The sequence below is a fragment of the Mustela erminea genome, chromosome 8, assembly GCF_009829155.1.
Source record: "Mustela erminea isolate mMusErm1 chromosome 8, mMusErm1.Pri, whole genome shotgun sequence".
Taxonomy (NCBI): domain Eukaryota; kingdom Metazoa; phylum Chordata; class Mammalia; order Carnivora; family Mustelidae; genus Mustela; species Mustela erminea.
In genome coordinates this window covers 56,520,876-56,542,341 of record NC_045621.1, presented here as the reverse complement: position 1 = coordinate 56,542,341, position 21,466 = coordinate 56,520,876, and the positions used below count along the sequence as shown (strand labels likewise).

General features: G+C 35.0%; 1 protein-coding gene across 2 annotated transcripts in view; it reads left to right on the top strand.

Annotated features, from left to right (window-relative positions):
* LOC116597666 (CD302 antigen) overlaps positions 1–21,466 on the top strand; it is a 133,227-nt gene that overhangs the window by 33,367 nt on the left and 78,394 nt on the right. For both annotated transcript variants that reach the window (XM_032355692.1, XM_032355690.1), the window contains exons 13-18: positions 1,459–1,601; positions 12,029–12,110; positions 13,155–13,223; positions 15,658–15,772; positions 20,237–20,272; positions 20,654–20,829. In XM_032355692.1, the coding sequence (XP_032211583.1) occupies positions 1,459–1,601; positions 12,029–12,110; positions 13,155–13,223; positions 15,658–15,772; positions 20,237–20,272; positions 20,654–20,829 (621 nt within the window). The remainder of the gene's footprint in view (positions 1–1,458; positions 1,602–12,028; positions 12,111–13,154; positions 13,224–15,657; positions 15,773–20,236; positions 20,273–20,653; positions 20,830–21,466) is intronic.

The window sequence follows — 21,466 nt, the reverse complement described above, 5'->3', positions numbered from 1 at the left end:
CATTTCGTCTCCTGTTCACAGATCTCTGGGTCAAATAAGGATTGATTGTTTTAGTTTAGGCTTAAATGGTAAGCTCTGCTTTCAACTGAGGGTCAGCTCTGCTGGGCTCCAGGCTGTGAGTTGGGGTGTGCTGCCTTTTGACTAAGATTCAGGCTGAGGGGACAGTAGCTATCAGGGGCTTGTTCTTCTCATGGTCAGCTGCTGGAGCCTGAGAGGCAAGCCTAAGCATATAAGCACATTTCAGGCCTCTGTTCACTGTACCTCCTCTAATATGCCATTGATCACAGCAAAGTCACATAGCCAGGCCCCAAATCAAGATATAGAGGAGTGTATGTCACCCACCAGGAGGCCATAGCAAGAATGTACAGTTATATCACAGGGAACTGAAGAATTGGGATCAGTAATTCAATCTACCATTGTATAATCTCTTCTTTTTTTTGAAAAAATTTAGTCATCACAAACCAAAGGTCTGAAGTGGCAAGTTTTGTTTTGCCACTCTCTGTCAATATTACCCTTTGATTCATCTTCATCAGAAGATAGGCCTGTACTTGCACAGGTCTTAGAGTAGTATGTCCATAATTATGTTCTTAGCACATTTCTCTGCAGAAGTCTACTCCCAAAGTATAAATGTGTATCCTTCATAACTTTACCGGGTGGTCCTAGGAATGCAGGAGAATTGCAGGTGTCTTGTTGGAGCGGTTCCCCATCCTGGTGAGGAAAGTCGCTCATTCACTCTACTGACAGCAGTAGCTGGCACCTGTGCTGGCCTTCAGTTGACACTTTCAGCGGGTCCTGTTTGCGTCACGGTATATGTTTTTTTTTCACCTGTTTTAATTACAGGTAAAAATAAAAACATTTTCCTGTTATTATTATACCTGTAAGAATCCCTTTCAGAGACCTACACATTTGAATTTAAGAAACAAAATAAATGAGCAAAGGAATAAAAAAGAAAAACCGAAAACAGACTCTTTTTTTTTTTTAAAGATTTTATTTATTTATTTGATAGATAGATCACAAGTAGGCAGAGAGGCAGGCAGAGAGAGAGAGAGAGGAGGAAGCAGGCTCCCCACTGAGCAGAGAGCCCGACGTGGGACTCGATCCCAGGACCTTGAGATCATGACCTGAGCCGAAGGCAGCGGCTTAACCCACTGAGCCACCCAAGCGCCCCCGAAAACAGACTCTTAACTGTAGAGAACAAACTGAGGGGAAGTGGATGGAGGGATGGGTGAAATAGGTGATGGGGATTAACGAGTACACTTACGGTGAGCGCTGAGTAATGTATTGAATCGTTGACTCACTCTATTGTACACCTGAAACTAATATAACACTGTATGTTAATTATATTTGAATTAAAATAAACCCACTTTAAAAACCTACACATTTGACCATAATAAACTTCGAAATTATGAATACTTTATGATTATGCCAGAAAAAAGATTAACATTGTGTCTTGTTAAGCTGTTTCATATAGAAAGAGTTGTAAGAAAAAGGAACTGGGAAGAAGCTGAGAGATTCTGCCAAGCTCTTGGAGGACACCTTCCTAGCTTCACTCATATGGATGAAATAAAGGAATTTCTTCACTTTTTAATGGACCGGTTCAGGTAATACTTTTAGAATGAGATCTTCTATGCTAAATTTGATGTCCTCCAGGTATTCAGAATTGACATGTTTTATTTTGTAAAAGGGTCATTCAGTGCTAAGCAGTTTTTTGTGTGTGTGCAAAACATTGTAAGAAGTGTTTTATAGTGTCGGAGATAGAATCCCCATCCTTTATCTAGCATGATAAAGTACAACAATGGGGATAAGAAGAGTATGGTGAAAATCTAGAACAAAGATAAGTAGGGACCATGGGATTTCTAAAGATGGATGAAATGCTTTGGGGAGGTATAATGGGAAAAATGTTGGAAAGGATGGTTCTGAGAAGGTAAGGTAGTATTTTGAAAGATAAGACCAGGAGAAGGAGCCAGAGGAAACAGAACATTAGCTAAGGTACTGAGTGAGACCAGAGTGTATAGATAGGGTCAGGGAGAAACGAGTCCTACCATTAGCTAGAAAATGAGATAAGGATATGAAGTTGGCGCATCCTTTGTTAGGGAAGGAGTTTGACCATAAGTCGATAAGCAAAACAACAAAGTGTGTTTATATGTGTGTATATATAAAGAGAGAGAGGGAGAAAGAGAGAAATAGTAAGTAGATGTGGGGCAAGTAATTAGAAGGATATTACAGCCCTTTTGTGGAAAAGTACTTTGAGATGGGTAGGGAGAATATGAAAATAGAGAGGTAATAGAGATGCTACAGAGATAGAATCAGTAAGCCCTTGTGATTTTGATGTTTTGATGGGAGGATTCCTGAATGATTTTGCTGATGTCCATAGGGACAATGTGGAGGAATATGGATGAGGTGATGCTATCATAGGAGAAAATTTCCCTGAAGCTTTGGGAGAATACATGAGTATGAAGGCCTTCAACTTCACAAATTTATTTTTTTTTCTTCCCTCATTTTTATGAACTGAAAAGAAGACCCAAATCTGTAAATCAATGATCTGTAGACCAGGCAAAATTACGGAAAACAAATTACCATTTAGACATACTCTGGTGAATACTTTCCTTACCATTTTGATTCAAACAAAAGCCTGAAAGAAAAACAGCAAAAAAATTAAATAAACGAAACAGGTAACAAAACACAAAACCCAGGTAGTCTTCTTCTTTAGGACATTAAATGTAAGAAGGCATTTAATTTTTTTTATTTTTTATTAGCATATAATGTATTGTTAGCCCCAGAGGTACAGATCTGTGAATCGCCAGGTTTACACACTTCACAGCACTCACCATAGCACATATCCTCCCCAATGTCCATAACCCAACCACCCTCTCCCTTACCCCCTCCTCCAATCCTCAGTTTGTTTTGTGAGATTAAGAGTCTCTTATGGCTTGTCTCCCTCCCAATCCCATCTTGTTTCATTTATTCTTCTCCTACCCACCAAACCCCCCACGTTGCATCTCCCCTTCCTCGTATCAGGGAGATCATATGATAGCTGTCTAAGAATGCATTTAAAAACTGACATTTAAAGAGTTTTGAGGTTGGGGCACCTAGGTTGCTCAGTCAGTTAAGCATCTGCCTTCAGCTCAGGTCATGATCCCAGGGTCCTGGGATGGAGCCCTACATCCAGCTTGGGAAGCTGGCTTCTCCTTCTCCCACTCCCCCTGCTTGTGCACACTCTCTTTCTATCAAATAAATGGATAAAATCTTTTAAAAAAACAGAGTTTTGAGGTGGAAAATGTTTGCAATATATTAATTATAGTTCTCAATTACATTGCTTTTTGTTTGTGAAGATTATAATTGATATAACCCTATAGCTTCCTTCTTGAAAAAAATTCAAAGACACATTCCAGCTGAGAGATGAATTAAAAATCAAGAGCACATGAATAGGTAATTTATTTTAAAAGAATTGGGAGGAAGAACATATAATGTAAAACACCCCCAGTCTAAATAATGCAACATGTATACATAATAATAAAAATAGGAATTATCCTAAATCCTGAAAGAGAAACATTAGAATATTTTAATTAGACCAGATTTTTAACTGTTTATAAACAAAAACTGGGATATAAAGAGATAAAATGGTTGTAAATAATGAAAGTATAATAAATTCCTCATTTACCAAGAAGTCATAGTTAGAAACACAGATTATATACATTTTTAAAACAGAGCGTGTTTATCTACTGAATATGTAATGGCTGAAAAAAAAGTTTATGTAGTAAATTATGAAGGATATAGCAAAGCATGAAATCAATATAAAGCAAGATGGCAGAAAACCAAATTTATCTATTATCAGCTATGTATAAGTCTAAGTCTGCGAATTTCTTCAGTAATGAAATACAACTATATGCTGAAAGATAACTCAAACAAATCTTGCCAGTAAATACCTATCCAGTCCGAAGAGTATGATGATGTTCTTTTCCTAGAAGGAAGAAGCTACAAAGTGTCTCAAAGTTGAGAAATTTTGATAAAAATCCACATTTTTAACACTTCTTTAAAAATTAAAACAACAGGATACATTTTCATATTGTAGTAATAATTAGTTAGTCCCGAGTAGCCAGTGGCCCACCAAAATAGGGCATCACTCTACAATTTGTGGTGGCCTCTAATTTCTTACTCCTTGACCCACTTTACTTCTATTATATTCTTGTTCCGTTTTAACCTAAAGAACATTTGAGTTAATAATCACAACTTAACTACAGTAACTAAAATGGGAAAATTAAAAGAATGAGCAAAAATATTGTACAAATGTGAACAAAAGCTGGAGTCACAGTATTAATATTAGATAAAATACAAGTGAAGTAAAATGTACCAGATGGGGAAATGATATCTCTTTCATATTGAATAAAGATACAATCTACAATGACATTATAATAGTCAAGAACCATTACACTTTTAAAAATATTGGCATCAAAATATACAAAACAAAAATATTAATTATATTAGTGAAATCTTTCAATAAATAACAATAATGAGAGACTTTAACACTTGTCTGATTCATCATCCAGTGAGAAAGACAAAAGGAAATAATATACAAATAGTATAATTAAGAATGATTTAACAATATCCTCTTTGTTCATATATTACAAAGTCTATATATATTTTCTCTTTAGGCTCTTTGCCTGTTATCACTTAAAATAATTGACCTATTAGGCTAAAAAGAAAATCTAAAATTCCAAAGTGGTGAAATTATAGGGGTACATAAGAAGTGAAGTCAAATCCTATCCACTTTTAAATTCAATGTTTTTAAGTAGCTTTTTTGGCAAATAAATCAAAACTGTATAGATGATAATAACAACACTTATCCTGAAATTCATGGGATATAGCCAAGGCTATAGTTGGATGTACATTAATAGCTCTAAGAGCTTTAATTATTAAACAAAAATAATTTTAAAAAGCATTCATCTAATAGTAAAAATAAATTTCAACATAAATACAAGAAAACCATAAGAAAGAACCTAAAAGATTTTATATAAAGATACTTAAAAATGAAGACTTAATAAGGGATTATAACACCGTTTTACGGAGAAATTTTTTAATTGGTAAGAATACTATGCGAAATTCTATGCTGTTACAGATGAAGTTGTTAAAATGAATAATTTCTAGAGAGATACAAATTACTATACAATTGATGTGGTAAATAACAACCAAGTAATTTAATAACCATGAAAGAAATGGAAAAAATTGACAAGGATTCTTCCAAGAAAGAGATAGGAAATATAATATATGGTTGTGTATGTGAATTTCTTCACATTTTAAAGAAGAAATCATTACCTTGTATTTCAGTAGTACAAGGAAGAGCTTGTATTCCATTATATAGAAACCGATATAGACATCTGGTTTATTTCGCAAACTAGCTTAATTCTGATATCAAAGCCTATCAACAAGAGCACAAAGAATTACAGACCAACTTCAAGACTAGACTTGAAAAAGTAAATACTGATAAGTGATAGAATAACAAACACTGGTACAGTGCTTATTATGTGCCACATAATGTCCTAAATGTTTTCTATTAGCTCATTTAATCCTTACAACAACCTATGAGGTAGGTACTATATACAATGCCTATTTTGTCCAAATGAGAAAACAGATACAGAGAAGTAAAACAATTTGCCCATAGTTATATAAATAATAAGGATCCAATATTTGAACCCATTAGAGCCGACTTTCTTCACCCACTTCATTATAGTACATCAAAATAGCATACCTTGACCATGTAGGATTTCTTCCAAGGATATAGGGTTGGATTAGTGCTAGGAACTCTGTATATCAGGTCAAATATCATATGAGCATCTTACTGGGTGCTAAAAATACATCTGGCAAAATTCACTATTCATTCCTGGTTTACCATGTAAATATATCTTAAAGTTAACATAATTAACGTACAAATTATTGGTAAAGTAAGAATAGATGGTTAGGGGCACCTGCGTGGCTCAGTTGATTAAGTGTCTGCCTTCAGCTCAGGCCATGATCCTAGGGTCCTTGATCCCTGGTCACCATCAGGTTTCTTGCTCAGCAGGGAGCTGCTTCTCCCTCTGCCCCAATCCCTGCTTGTGTGCTCTCTCGCTCGCTCGCTCTCTCTCTCTCTCAAATAAATAAATAAATAAATAAAATCTTACCCAAAAAAGAATAGAAGGATAGTTCAACCAATAGCCATATTACATTTAATTAGTAAATATTAAATGCATTTCTGTAAAAGTCAGGAAAAAGGTAAAGATTCCTATTATCATCACTGTTATTGATCTTTGGAATTTATACCTTGTGCATTAAGACTTTTTTAATTATAACATGCAAATATTTACAATATATTAAGTGGGAGGAAAAGCAAATTATGGAAGAATAAAAAATATGCTATTTACATTTAAAAGTAGATTATAAAAATCCATCAAAGAAAGATAATCATTGTTACCTCTGGAAGATAAGATTTTTGAGTGATTTTTAAAATGTTTGAACATTTTTCCACATTTTCCAGATTTACATTCATATACCTATCATTGTGTTTTTCTCATTAGTAAAAGGGAAGTCTCACTACAATGTGCTGGAAACTTGATCCAAAATATAGTATATGTGTTCCATAAATACTCATTTATTAAGCATCTATCATAGAAGTGCAGACATTCTGGACTTCATTTCTAGCCCTAGAAATTATTATACAAGATTTCATTGCACACTAACCTGAGCTAATTTAGATACCCAAACTCTTAATTTCCTTTTGAGGCTAGTGTTTCTTAGCTACTCCCCACAACCTTGAGAGTAGATTATAATGAATAGAAAATTCAGATCAAATCTTTCCACATACAAACATTTATTAAGCATTCATTGAAGCAGACACAATACTTATTTCATACAATCTGTTTCATAAGCTTCCCACATCCCAGCAGTCTATCCTAGGTGTTCCAACCACCATTTTGCAAGGAAGGTTCATTTTAGGTTTATTTGACAATATTCCTGAGGCAGGATTCTGTTCCCATTACAGTTGGCATCAGGCAGTTCCTGTCACCTGACCCAATGACTAGACATGGCACGATTTAGAGATCAAGACCCAGATCCATTTCTAATGGTACTGGCTACCAGCCTCACCAGAAAGTAGTAACCTTTCATATGGGTGTGAGTATCCCTAAATATTTTAACTATTCCCCATATCTTAAATAATTTCAGTTTCACTATTGAGAGCCCATTTCTAACATCAGGCTGATTAACAAGCTTCCATTTTTGCTGATATGTACCTATTTCTGATATTCTCTCTGCTAATAACCAAAACCTCAGGTATAGCTTTAGATAATAGACATCCTTGTGGTAGCTGCCTCTGGAACATACTCTGATACCCTCCTGATCCTCCCTGAAGTGAGAATTTTGAGCAAAGCACCTTACTGGCCCCTAGATCTCAAGCTTGACACACACAGCATCCAACTGTCTAGGCCAAAGTATTTTTAAGTAAAATACTGACATAAACAAAATGGATTTTGGCTAATACCAAGCAAGAGGTTAGAAATCTTTAACTGGAACAGGGAGCCATGGATAAGTACTAAGTGATGAGGTTGTAGGTATTTGTGGGAATCAATTGATGGAAAATGGAATATCATATGTGATATAAATGATCACTAAGAGCTTTTATATACATAGAAGTGTAATATATATTACACTACAAAATAAAATGAGTGTGAGGTAATGAAGGAATTTTCTTGATTTGTTTCCTTGGTTCTGATCACACTTGCTGATTTTCCTTTCAATTAAGAAATTAATACAAGTTCATTATATAAGATTTGGGGAATATAAAAGTGACAATGAAAAAAATAAAAATCACCTCAAATCTTAGTTCTGTTATAAAAATAATTAGCATTTAATGTAAATCCTTTCCATTTTCTTCCTATGCACGTAGCTTATTTTCCAAAGAATGTACAATGTTTCATTTTTTTTCTGATCACAAAAGTAATATATATTTAATTTTGAAGACAAAAGAGTGCAAAAAAAACCAAATCACCATAATCCTTTCATTCATAGGCACCATTTTTTATTTTTTATTTGTACTCTTAACCTACCAGCTGATATATGCTGGGTTATTAAGCAGACTGTTGTCTGCTTACTAGGTGCTCCATTAATAAAGAGATCATTTGCCCATGCTATACTTAGAAAGACAATGTATTCTAAAACCAATATTGTAACCCTGGCTTGAAGGGAAGGTAGGAGATAAACTCATTTATATCAGAAAATGATTCTAAAGCTTACTCCTTGAAGTCCTTACCTTTTTATTGCAGGAATTGACCTTCTCAGATGTCATTGCCCAAATTGTGTATTGCATGCCAAGGAGTTAAGTCAGATTACTGCTTATATCTTGCAATCTAATTTCCATGTCTCTATTTGTATTTCAGTGAAAAGGATTCATGGTGTACCAAGTCATTATGGCTCTAAGATCCTTGTAACTCTTAATGGCAGCCCACCAGGGAAAGCCATTGTGGAACAAAAATAGTTTTAGGATTAAAGGAGAAAGCCTTGTTTGCAATGCTGTTGCTGCTGTGTGTACTACCTCCTGTGATGTTGCATGAATGGATTTAGATATAAATCTAAGGGTTTGCAGACTAAATGCCCTCATCAAATAGTATTTATTGGAGTTTATAGCTGAGATACTGTTTTCCTTAGAAACCAGTTGCAGCAGGAAATTTGACTGAGAGCAGGAATTTTAACACAGATACACATATTAACCTTTCCTGCAGTGTCTTCTTAACCTAATACCCTAAATTCATACACTTAGTGCTTGTAGGAGAAAAATTTATAAAGAGAGAAATTTTCCATTTGATTTAATTCTCCAATTATGATCCATCTTTTCCCTCAAATTTTTTAAATCCACATTAGAGGTGTGCAATGATTCATGTGATTTTTAATTTCTTCTCTTTATCTGCCTATAGATAAATCAGAAATAAGTTAGAATTGAGGAAATATTTTCCACCTCTTGGCACACACAGAAAAAAAACACAAGTACCTTCTATTTTCTATATTTATAACATACTAATGAATCTCTTGAATTAGGAGCTAAAAACTATAAATGTCTGCATTAAAATGAAGTTCAATCTCAGAAGGTAGTAAAGATTAAAAAATTGTAGACAATGCGGCAAATTGTGTTTTCTAGGAAACTATTTTTGAGATGCCACCAAGGAGGCAGAACGGAGCTTGAAAGCAGAGGTTTCTAAGTGAGCAGAGATGGAGCTAAGAGAGGACTGGGTAAAAAGATTAGAGACAGATCTCTAAAGAGTCTTTCTGTGGGAACTGACTATTCAGTAAATGCAGGTGACAAATGACCTTTGACTATCTTCATGGTTGTACTGTTGATTTTAGAAAGAAGATAGGCTAACTAAGGCTTACTTTAGGGAAACACAAAATGTGCGCAAATTCCCCAGGCTCTAATACATTATGTGCACAGATTTGAAAGAAAAAAAATTCACATCTTAAAGGAATGAGAAAGCAAAATTAACCTCCTCTTTATTTCACCTATCTGACTTTAATTATACTGTATATGGCAATTATCTAGACCCTGTGGTTTAGAAATTCAGCAGTTGGGAAGTATGATAAATTTGGAGGCCTGTTAGAAAGCTCTGAATAGTTGAAGACACAAATTGCAAATTCCTCTTATAGCTGCTAAATTCAGACTGGACTTAATTGACCACTGGATTGTCTGAAATCTGCAAATTGGTCATCTTGGTCTGAAAGAAAACAGTATAACAATAAAGACTGAAAGGGGATTGCCCTCATTCCATTGCAATAAGTTGAAAAGCTTAAGACTGAAAAGATGAAAAGTATTTATTTATATTTAAGTGTAAGGGAATGTTGAATAGAGGAAAGAGGTAAAGGAAATCAATTATTTTATTAAAACATGAGAAATTACTTTAAAATTCAGTTTGCTCAGGATGCCTGGGTGGCTCAGTCAATTGCACATCTGCCTTCAGCTCAGGTCATGATCCTAGGGTCCTGGGATTGAGTCCTGCACTGGGCTCCTTGCTCAGCAAGGAGTCTGCTTATCACTCTGCCTGCCTTCATGCTCCCCACTGCTTGTGCTTTCTCTCTCTCACAAGTAAATAAATAAAATCTTAAAAAAAAAAAAAATCAAGCTTACTCTAACCTTGACTCTCTAACAAATTTTTTGAAATGCAGACTCATATTTTTCAGTTATACATTCCATATATTCCATACATTCTATTGAGCTCGAGAGTAAGGATTAATTTTAGGTTTGGAACTTACCCCTTCTCTAATATGCGCTATATTTATAGGCATGTAACACTTATATATGTGTCTATTTATGCATATGTAATATATACTCATATGTACTGATCAGACATACTACATGCAATTAGAAGGTTAAATTATTTGGAACATAATCAGCATCACCATAAAACAATTTACATGGATAACAGTCTACTTAAAAATTGTCTCTTTAAAAGTCCACTTAAAAAGCCTAAAAAGTAATCATTGAGCACTACATCAAAAACTAATCATTTACTATATGCTGGCTAATTAAGCATAATAATTTTTTTTTAAATACTAAAAAGTGTGGGGCACCTGGATGGCTCAGTTGGTTAAGCAACTGCCTTTGGCTCAGGTCATGATCCCGGAGTGCCAGGATCGAGTCCCACCTCGGGCTCCCTGCTTGGCAGGGAGTCTGCTCTCCCTCTGACCTCTCCACTCTTACACTCTCTCTGTCTCTCAAATAAATAAATAAATTTTTTTAAAAAGTGTAACATTTTAGAGAATATTTTCAAGTGGAGTTAGAGGTGAAAAAAATGTTTTTATGCTTACATCATTTATATTTATATTAGCAGTATCTTCCTAGCTAAAGAATAAGTTTAATTGAGGAAAAGAGATATTAACAATATATGTCTCTGCTTCTGTTATTCTATGTATCCTTCCTTGGAATGTCTGTCCCTCTTCTCAGTCAAACTGAAAATTGGCATGTGTTAAACAATCGGATTATGACTCTAAAAGAAATACTAGCCATCCTTTGATGACTGTCTATTGTCCTGCTAGCCTCAGAAAATGTTTCCTGACTTCCTGCCGTCCAAATGACCTTCTTTCTCTGAATTTTTTAACGTTTAAAATTTATACAAATTTTGTATCATTTTATATCTTTCCAAAAGTTATTTTCTTTGTTTATGTATGTCTTGTCTTCCTGACTAATTTATACGCCATTTGAGGAAAGATGTTATGTCTTGTACTTCTCTGTATTAGCATGGCACCTAGCTCAATGCCTTGTACATAGAAGTATAATAGTTACGAATGTTAAATATAATCACTTAAATGACTGTTTAGTTATGTTGTTCTGCTATAACACATGGAATTTGGCTTTTAGAAGATATTTAATCTTTAAGAAAATGGGGTGGGGGTTGGCAACTGGCTGGCTCAGATGGTAGAGCATGTGACTATTGATCTTAGGGTTGTGAGTTTGAGTCCCACTTTGGGTGTAGAGATTCCTTAAAAATAAAATCTTTAAAAAAAATACTTATATTTGTTTACTTTAAACTTAATAGGCTGTGGAAATTAAATAATTTTTTTAAGATCTTGATCTTGTTTAATAAAAATTTAGCCAAATGTTTGTTTTGCATTAAAAATATATATTTGATTATGTTATAGATAAACACCTTAAAAAAATGCCACTGCTATCTTTGACTATCTGGAAAACATTATCTAATATTGAAGGTGTCCAGTAAAAGATTTGGAATAATCATATACTTTTTCCCTCAAGTTCAAAGCAGAATAATTTTACCTTTCATATAAAGAACATGACTCAAAAGTTAGTTTTAATAAGTGTGGTACTTTTTCCATAGCTATCTCATATTTAAAGTTCAGTTTTATTTCAGAAGGCATCTTAATAGAGCTTGAAATTGTGCTTTTCAGTTAGTGACAGGACAAACTTATATGTCTTAAGCATTTTAGACATGTGAATGCTATATATGTTTGCCAAATCTGTGCTCAAATTGTTTTTTAATACTTCCTTTTTACATAGTGACCAGCGTTGGCTGTGGATAGGTTTGAATAAAAGAAGCCCAGATTTACAAGGATCCTGGGAGTGGAGTGATCATACACCAGTAAGTTTAAACTTTCTTGTAGGGATTATTTGTTTCCATACATCTGCACCTTTATAACCATAATATACATATAATGGTTATAAAAATATATTTATTTATATTTATGTTTATTTATATTTTATATATTTATATATATATATAGAACCATATAACCATTAAAATTATGAAGAACTATCTTTATTGAAATGAAAATACATTCACATATATGAAGTGAAGGAAAAGAATACTAGCCTTACTTTTATTTTTAAAAATAACCATACATGTCTAAATAAATAAATATTTTTTAAAATTAAAAAATAACCATATAGATAGTTTCTCTGTAGGCCTAAAAATAGAAAAATATGGATATATAGATATAGTGGCATCTTTGGATGATAAAGTGTGTTTTTCTTTTTCTTTGTGCTGTTTTTTATTTCCTTTTGTCACAATGAGAAGTTTTTAATTTTATTATCTAAAAATATAAAAGTTACATAAAAAAGAATGTATCTTTATTGGGAGAAATAATTTGTTTGGGGAAACCTCAAGAAGACCTTAAGTACTATTTCAAATGTTTATATTATCCTAAAGAGAGGTTTTAGGTAACACTTAGAGGAGCACATTAGTCTCAAATTTATTAAATATTTCCTTTATATTACCATTGTGTCAATTCATCATATATTCTTTCCAAATATAAAATTTCTTGGCTTTCATTTTCAAATGGGAGCAAATCTGAAATTAGTTAATTGAATAACTAGCATTTCAGTCCATGCCAAAAAAAAAAAAGTTCTTTTGCAAGCTCCTTATTCTCTGTGATTCCAGCTGCAAACAATACACTATTAACCTCCACTTCTGAAACTGTAGCTTCCTTTGTTTGGAAACTGATGACAGTATGATATTTTCTAAGTCATCTCATAATTTAGTATCCTGATACTGAAGAAAAGATGAAAAAGTTTTCCTTCTGTAGCATGTGAATGTGTTTGAGTTATTAGAGCTGCCTAAATTACATCTAAATTGCAAATATTTGTACATCAGTCTTATGGTCTCAAGCCTCTCTTGTTTTTTAAGGTGTCTACTATTCTTATGGAAAATGAGTTTCAGCAGGATTATGATATCAGAGACTGTGCTGCTGTCAAGGTCAGTCCAATGCTGGAAAATCTGCATATTTAAAAAATAAATTTGGCATTGTATGCAGTCAGGCAACAGATCCACAGAGTGCCTTTTGTGTGTGGAACATGATATTAGATGTAATGGGACGTAAGAACACCCATGGCCCCACCTCAAGCTACCTTAGACTTAATTTGAGAAGAGAAAATTCATATTCAAGAAAGGTGGCTCTTATCACTGTACAGTAATAGGCTCCAAATGAGTAGGCTGAGGAGGGCTAATGAAACTCAGAAGAGGAAATGATTCCTGTGACCTGTTTCCAGAAGGAGGTGGGATTGTACTGTGCTTTTGTACAGATAGGTTAGAGTAAGTCTTTCTAATGGGGGATGACATGAGGAGGTGGCCTCAAGTAAAGAGAGAGTGGAAGGAATAGACTAAGGCCGTGAGGAGGACAGAATACAGATCAAGAAGTTTTCTTTGGTGCCATGGTTGAAGATAAACTTAGGAAATTACATTGGTGGTAGGCGACAACATTATAAATGGTTTCTGATGTGAACCAAGGAAGGTATGAAGAAGATTCATCTCAAGTCAAATTTCAAGATGCAGCAAGTAGGACCAGAAGATGTAAAAGACCAGTTAGGCATGTTCCTTTGAAAAATTCATTAATTTATTGATTCCATAAAGTAGTCTAAGTAGTCTTTGATGCTCTGGGGGATACACCAAAGATAAGGTATAAAAGAGTTGTCCTCATAGAACTTACGTCTAATAGGAGATAAGTGAACAAGCAATTGCAGGAGCTATGACAGATGGGGTATAAATTTTATGCAAGAACAAGAGTGTTATGAGAGATAATGATGATAAACACTGGTAATGGTGATGATGGCGGCATCAGCTAATACTTGTTAACTCATGAGCTAGGTACTTAATTTTATGTAATACGTGACCTTGTGAGGTAGGGACCATTTCATATTCATTTTTTGAGGAAGAAATTTAAGTTCTGAGTAAGTATACATGGTTACAGAACTGAAACCCAAGTGTCTGGGTTTACTCTGCAGTATGACTAGGTGTTTATAGAAATAGAAAAAGTACTGGTTTATGGAGAAAATATTAACATTTTAGTTTAGATATTTTGAATTCAAGCTAGTAGTAAGAAATATCCTATAGTAAGTTGAAATCAAAAGATCAGAGTTGAAGGAAAAATGTATTTTAAAAAAGTGCAAAGGGCCAAAAGTGGATTTAGAACTGTCAACACATAAAATGTAAGATGAGGAAGTCAGGAGACATATATATTATATCTTTGCTATGCAAGCACACGAAAGAGATTCAAGAGAGTGATTTTCCAGAAATGCTGCAGGAAGCTTGAGACAAAGAACTGAGAAGGCCACTGGAAAGCACTATTTCAAAGCAATTGTTCTAATAATAAACTGAATAGTATCATGCCATTTTTATAGAACTCTCAGCTTAACACATGAAAAGGTGAAAACTTCGGAGAAGCTTGTAAAGTTTCCAAACACTGATGCAAAAACCATATTCTATGTAAATAAGAGTTCTTACATGTAAAGAGATTAGAAAATCTACCCCCCAAAAAAACTAAATAAAAGAGACACTGATGCAGCCAGTGTCAGGAACAAGGCTAGCCAGGCAGTGTCCTAGAAGGAGAATCTCCCCTCACTTGCGTTAGTACCCACCAGAATCTTGACCTTAAGAGAGAGTAGTCCAAAAAGTGAGGGAGATTCCTCCCACGTTATGCCCTCCCATTTTCTTTCTTGCCTGCCTACTAATTGGAGTTTGTAGAGAGCTATCTCAGATCACATAGAGGAGGTTAATTAACATCCTAGCAGTGCAGAGCAACACCAGAGCAGGAGCCTGGGCCCTTGATGTCAGACCATTATGTCACATTTTCACAGATCTGCTTTCATCATAGTCTGGTGTTGGGAAGCCACTGAAGTAAACATTTTTTTAGCTTGAGCTTTCTGAAGTTTTTTTTTAAAATATTTTATTTATTTATTTGACAGACAGAGATCACAAGTAGGCAGTGAGGCAGGGAGAGAGAGAGGAGGAAGCAGGCTCCCTGCTGAGCAGAAAGCCCGATGCAGGGCTCGATCCCAGGACCCTGGGATCATGACCTGAGCTGAAGGCAGAGGCTGTAACCCACTGAGCCACCCAGGCGCCCCGAGCTTTCTGAAATTTAAAGATACAATCTATAGTTTCATATCACCAAAAAGAGAAAAAAAAAAAAACAGTTTACACTTTGGATATAAACATGACCTTATGATAAATTTGCTGTATCAGCCCCTTTGAAGATTCTTGATGAGGCTGTTAACTATTTAAACAGTGTTCATTCATTGAACAAATATCTTAGGTACTAGGGCTAAAGTAGATTAAAGACTATAGGACTTATACTTTACTGTTTTATAAAGCTGCATCATGTTGAAAGTATTCTGCAATCCTCTTCCTCCTTTAGGTCATTCAGAGGCCATGGCGAAGAAGCTGGCATTTCTATGATGACAGAGAATTTATTTACTTAAGACCTTTTGCTTGTGATACAAAACTTGAATGGGTATGCCAGATTCCAAAAGGTAAGTGATACTTCTTCCTTTTCACAATCTTCTCATGTGAACATTGTAGATGTTGAGCCTAAAGTACCTAAGAGAGCATTTTAGTCTATAATTATAACTTTAAAAAGCCTATGAAGATGTAGTTATATATATGTATATATATCTATATGTATATATACATGTAGATATCTATCTATCAATATATATATATATCACTGTAGATATATATATCTACATATACATATAGTTAGTATATTAAGTTCCATCCTGCTTGACTCCTACCCCAAGTACAAGGCTGGTTATTAGATGGTACTTTCCTCTTTGATCATGAAAGAATTTGTATGGAAGATAAAATTTAAGATGAATTTAGAGAGATTAGATAATGAAAGGTTATTTCAACTAAAAGAAGATATGTAGTGGAGGGAATCACTTCAATTTTTATTTTGATGCAAAATGAATGATAAAATGAAGATAAGCTTGGGAAGAATGAGGCAAAAGTCAAGAAAGCAAAATTTGGCAGGTAGAAGTAGTTTGCACTGAACCCCCAAACTGCTAGTAGTTTATGAAATTCAAATTCAAATTCAGGAAACTAGTTCGCTTAATAGTAGAGGCTTGGTGACAAAAAGAAGAGAAAGAAGAATAAAGAGATACCCTTTTACTCAGCTTGTTACTAGGAAAATGTTAAAGAAATACTGAGGAAAAAAGGAAAATGTTTAGATTTTTAACAGCCAAATTATTTTTAATAACTTAAAAATCATTTTGAATAATTTTATTAGATATATTAAATTAATTAGTGATAATTGCACAGAAGGCTCTAAACTAAATTTCTGAATTGAATGTAGATCATTGAAACTAAATGTATATCCTCCTCTAACCTCTTAAAGAACCCAGAAGTTTCCTTCATGCCACTACCTATTAGAATATTGTTCTTTTTCCTTAAAAAGGCCATCACCATATTGCCTTTAAAATACATGATATCCAGTATAGGAACTGAAAAGTCTCTTTCACAAAGGCAACTGGTAGCCTACTAATAAAAGAGGAAACGTGTGTGTGTGTGTGTGTGTGTGTGTGTGTGTGGTTGTGTGTGTTTCTGTGTGTGTGTTGATAACTTTAGTTATTTCTGATTACTTGATTAAACCTTTAAGAGGAATAAAAGGAAACCAGTTTGGGTATCCTTTAAATAAGCAGGGAAGTAACTAATTTGGATAAGGTCTCTGGTTTGAAGCAGTAATGGTGATGTTCCCATTAGGCTTGATGTTTGCTAACATGGCACAGAGAGTGTCATTGCTCCTTCCAAAGTGTGCCTCATTAGTAGCTGCTACCCCAACCGCATGCCTCCTGTTTGAGTGGTGGGGAAGACCCAAGAGTTCACACCAGCATAACCATAGGAATTACAAACCAGTAACCACAGGAAATATTCCAAAGAGCATGTGGTTGTCTTTTTTTTCTTGTTATGTATTTTTTATTTTAAACAAAAAGAAAGGAATTAACTAACTTAGCAAGCATAAATCTATTAACTAAATAAATAAATCTTCTAAATAATGACACCCCTGCCTTCCCCATACAGAAACAAAATTCCAAAACTAAGGAAATTCCTGCCTCAGCCTATTCACAGTGGTTTGAAGCAATCACTGATTGTTGGATCCAGAATTTAAATGTTATGTAAACTTTGATAGTCCCTAAATTCTAAGTTACAGTGTGTCATATCAGTCAGTAGAGCCACCAGAGTCTGCTCAACTGGATTATTTCTGTACCAATCTGTATGTTTCTGGTTTTTTGAAAGCAGGTTACTTCTTCAGTAACCTAAATCACTGTGTCTTTTCTCTAGCTCTTGCCTTTTTAAAGAAGGCAAAAAAGATTCATATGATCTGAAGAGAAACCAGAGTATTTGCCTTTCTTATTACCTGACCTATTTGGTTCTAATTAGTCCTCTTCTCTAAAAGGGATATTTTGACAAGCTAAAATTTTTTAAATAACCATAACCACTATAGATATACATAGTTTTAAAAAAATATTGTTTTTTAATTGAAAAAATTGAAAAAGTATCAAAAAATAAGCTCATAAAAATGTTTTTAGGAAAATCACCTATAATGGCACTACCCAAATGCACCTATTCTTTTATTATACTTTTTGGTATCTTGTACACACATACATAATCTCATAAAAGCAAACAAACAAACAAACAAAAGCCTTATACTCTGCTTTTCTCACTAATTTAAAGAAATTTCAACGTTAGACATAGCTTCCTCCAAAAAACAAATGAACAGATTCTTTAAAAATTTTTATTTAAATTCAATTTAGTTAGCATATACTGTATTAGTTTCAGGGGTAGAATTTAGTGATTCATCAGTTGCATGTAACACCTAGTACTCATTACATCAAGTGCCCTCCTTAATGCCCATCACCCAGTTACCCAGTCATCTCATCTCCTCCACGCACCTCCCCACCAACAACTCTAGGTTTGTTCCCTACAGTTAAGAATCTCTTATGGTTTGCCTTACACTCTATTTTTATATTATTTTTCCATCCCTTCGCCTATGTTTATCTCTTTTGTTTCTTAAATTCCACATATGAGTGAAATCATACAGTATTTGTCTTTCTCTGACTGACTTCTTTCACTTAGCATAAGAACACTAGGTCCACAGTGCTGCAAATGGCCAGACGTCATTCTTTTTCATGGCTGAGTGATGTTCCATTATATGGAATATATATAAAATACCATATATACAATACCTATACCATATATACATACGACATCTTTTTTATCCATTCGTCTGTCTGTGGATATCTGTGCTCTTTTCATATTTTGGCTACTGTGGACGTTGCTGCTATAAACATTGGGGTGCATGTGCTTCTTTGAATCACTATTTTTGTGTCCTTTGGATAAATACCTAGTAGTGCAGTTTGTGGGTCTTAGTGTAGTTCTATTTTTAACTTTTTGAGGAACCTCCATACTATTTTCCAGAGTTGCTGCACCAGTTTGCTTTCCGACCAACAATGTATGAGGCTTCCTCTTTCTCCGTATCCTTGCTAACATTTGTTGTCTTGTTAATTTTAGCCATTCTGACCAGTGTGAGGTGGTATCTCATTGTGGTTTTGATTTGCCAAATGATGTTGGGCATTTTTTCATGTGTCTGAACAAAAGTTTTTGACAAGATTACAAACAAGAAAGTATGCATATTTTTAATTGATTTAACCCATTGTTGATAGAAATTATCCCATATACAAAACACTGACTCACAGAGAGAAACCAAGATGTTGGATATACAGGCAGTCCTCTGAGTAGGATCTTCTCTGCGTTAGGCCCAGATACAACAGCAAAATTAAGAATAGCTATTTTACCCTGTAATTTCTAATAGTCATCAAACTTTGTCTTTGCCTTGAAAGCCATATGACCTACAACCAGAATGAAAAGGGAGAGGAAGGCAACTAGCATCCTGTGGGGAGATGTTCAGCCCTGGAATTGTCTGGGTGCTTTTGTAGTGGTCATCTTAAAGTGATTTTCACAGTCATTGTGAGATAGGTGGTGGAGTCTTGTTTTTTTGTTTGTTTTTAAAAGATTATTTATTTATTTATTTGACAGACAGAGATCACAAGTAGGAAGAGAGGCAGGCAGAGAGAGAGGGGGAAGCAGGCTCCCCACTGAGCAGAGAACCTGATGTGGGACTTGATCCCAGGACCCTGGGATCATGACCTGAGCAGAAGGCAGAAGCTTTAACCCACTGAGGCACCCAGGTGCCCCGAGTCTTGTTTTTTAATAGAATAGAGAATTAAGTCTCAAGGACCTTGGCAGCTGATCAAAGTCCCACAGCAGTGAAGGTCTGAGGGCATTTGGAACCTGACCCAACCAATTTCAAGGCCCATCATTCTTTATAAAGTACCATATTTTCTCTTTCCAACCAGGAATTCTGGGTGATTTTTGTTATTTTTCTCCCTGTTTGTCTCTCACCTCCTCAAAAGTTTCAATACTCAATTACTGTCCCTTGTTCACAAAGATACCCTGGGGGACAATGAACTCTAGCGACCCAGGTTTATAGAACAATTATTCAAATTGTATTAGAGGAAGAAGTAGTTTTTGAATAACCTCATCCTGCAGTGATGATTATCTCGGTGCCTACTCCTTACTGCTTCTATGTAATGTGGATAATATATTCATTTACTTATTTACACTTTCTAATTATTAGCTGTAATTTATCCATCTAGTCTTCCTTTGTGGCTTCTGTGATATAAGGTAGAGAACTGTTAGGAATACTTTAATAGTTAACGGGTCTGCCTTTTTTATTGTCATTGACGCAGCTTTAGCTTAAGCCACACTGAATTCAAACCGAAGCAATCATCATATGAAAGAAAATGGTTTGGCCAGAAATGGTCGAACTCAGCAATCCTGCAAGTGTTCTTGAGTTAGATTAAAGGCACTTACTTATAGTATGACATTATCTGTAATTGGATACTAATCTTGAGCCTTTTGCTTTCTTTCTTATACAGGCCGTGTTCCAAAAACACCAGACTGGTACAATCCAGGTAAGTTAAGAAAACTGAAACTTAGCCAAAGCTGCTCTACCTTCTCAGTAATGTACTTAGTTAATTACTGAAGCCCAGGCCTAAGTGCCAGCTTCTCTATTACCTCTTCAAGGGAGATGAAATACCTCCAAGCAGGAAAGGTAATTGGCTGGTGGGGGATGAGGCTTTGGGCCTGGATTTGTTCCCCTCTGTGAGTACAAGAGGGTGGCAAAGTCTCTCACTGGCTCAGAAATCCTTGGTGCTTGGCAAGCAGCACCGCCCTGGCCAGAGCTAGTCAAAAATCTAATGCATTACTACTTATAAATAGTTTCAAACACTAATTGATGCTGAGAGGGTGCAGTTTGATCTGTGCGTAACTCCATTGTTTTTCTTCATCTTTAGAGCGTGCTGGAATTCACGGACCTCCAGTTGTAATTGAAGGGAGTGAATATTGGTTTGTTGCTGATCCTCACTTGAACTATGAAGAAGCTGTCCTGTACTGTGCTAGCAATCACAGCTCTCTGGCTACAGTGACATCTCTTGCAGGGCTAAAAGCCATCAAAAACAAAATAGCAAATGTAATTTGAGAGAATATATTTTAAAATATTTTTCTTATTTTTATATTTGTTCCATTAGAAATTATTTCAGAAATCTTACCAAAATCTATAGAAGTTAAATGTTGCTTTCAAGTAAAATTTACCTAACAACATCCAAATTCATTTCACGTCAGAGAAGTTAAATAGAACTGCCTAGGAGTGCCTAGATGGCTCAGTGGGTTAAGCCTCTGCCTTTGGCTCAGGTCATGATCTCTGGGTCCTGGGATCGAGCCCCGCATCAGGCTCTCTGCTCAGTGGGGAGCCTGCTTCCCCCTCTCTCTCTGCCTGCCTCTCTGCCTATTTGTGATCTCTGTCTGTGACATAAATAAATAAAATCTTAAAAAAAAAAAAGAACTGTATAATGTTTTAAAATATTCAAGATTAATTATAAGTGTCAAAGAGCGTAATTAGATAATATAAAATATTCTAATTCTTTGGTGGATTTTGTACTAAAAGTTAAGTTTTTGTCTTTTTGTGAAGATTTTGTTTATCTGACAGAGAGAGAGAGAGCTCAAGTAGGGGGAGTAGCAGGGAGAGGCAGAGGCAGGCTCCCAGCTGAACAAGGAGCCCAATGTGGGCCTGGATCCCAGGACCCTGGGATCATGACCTGAGCAAAAGG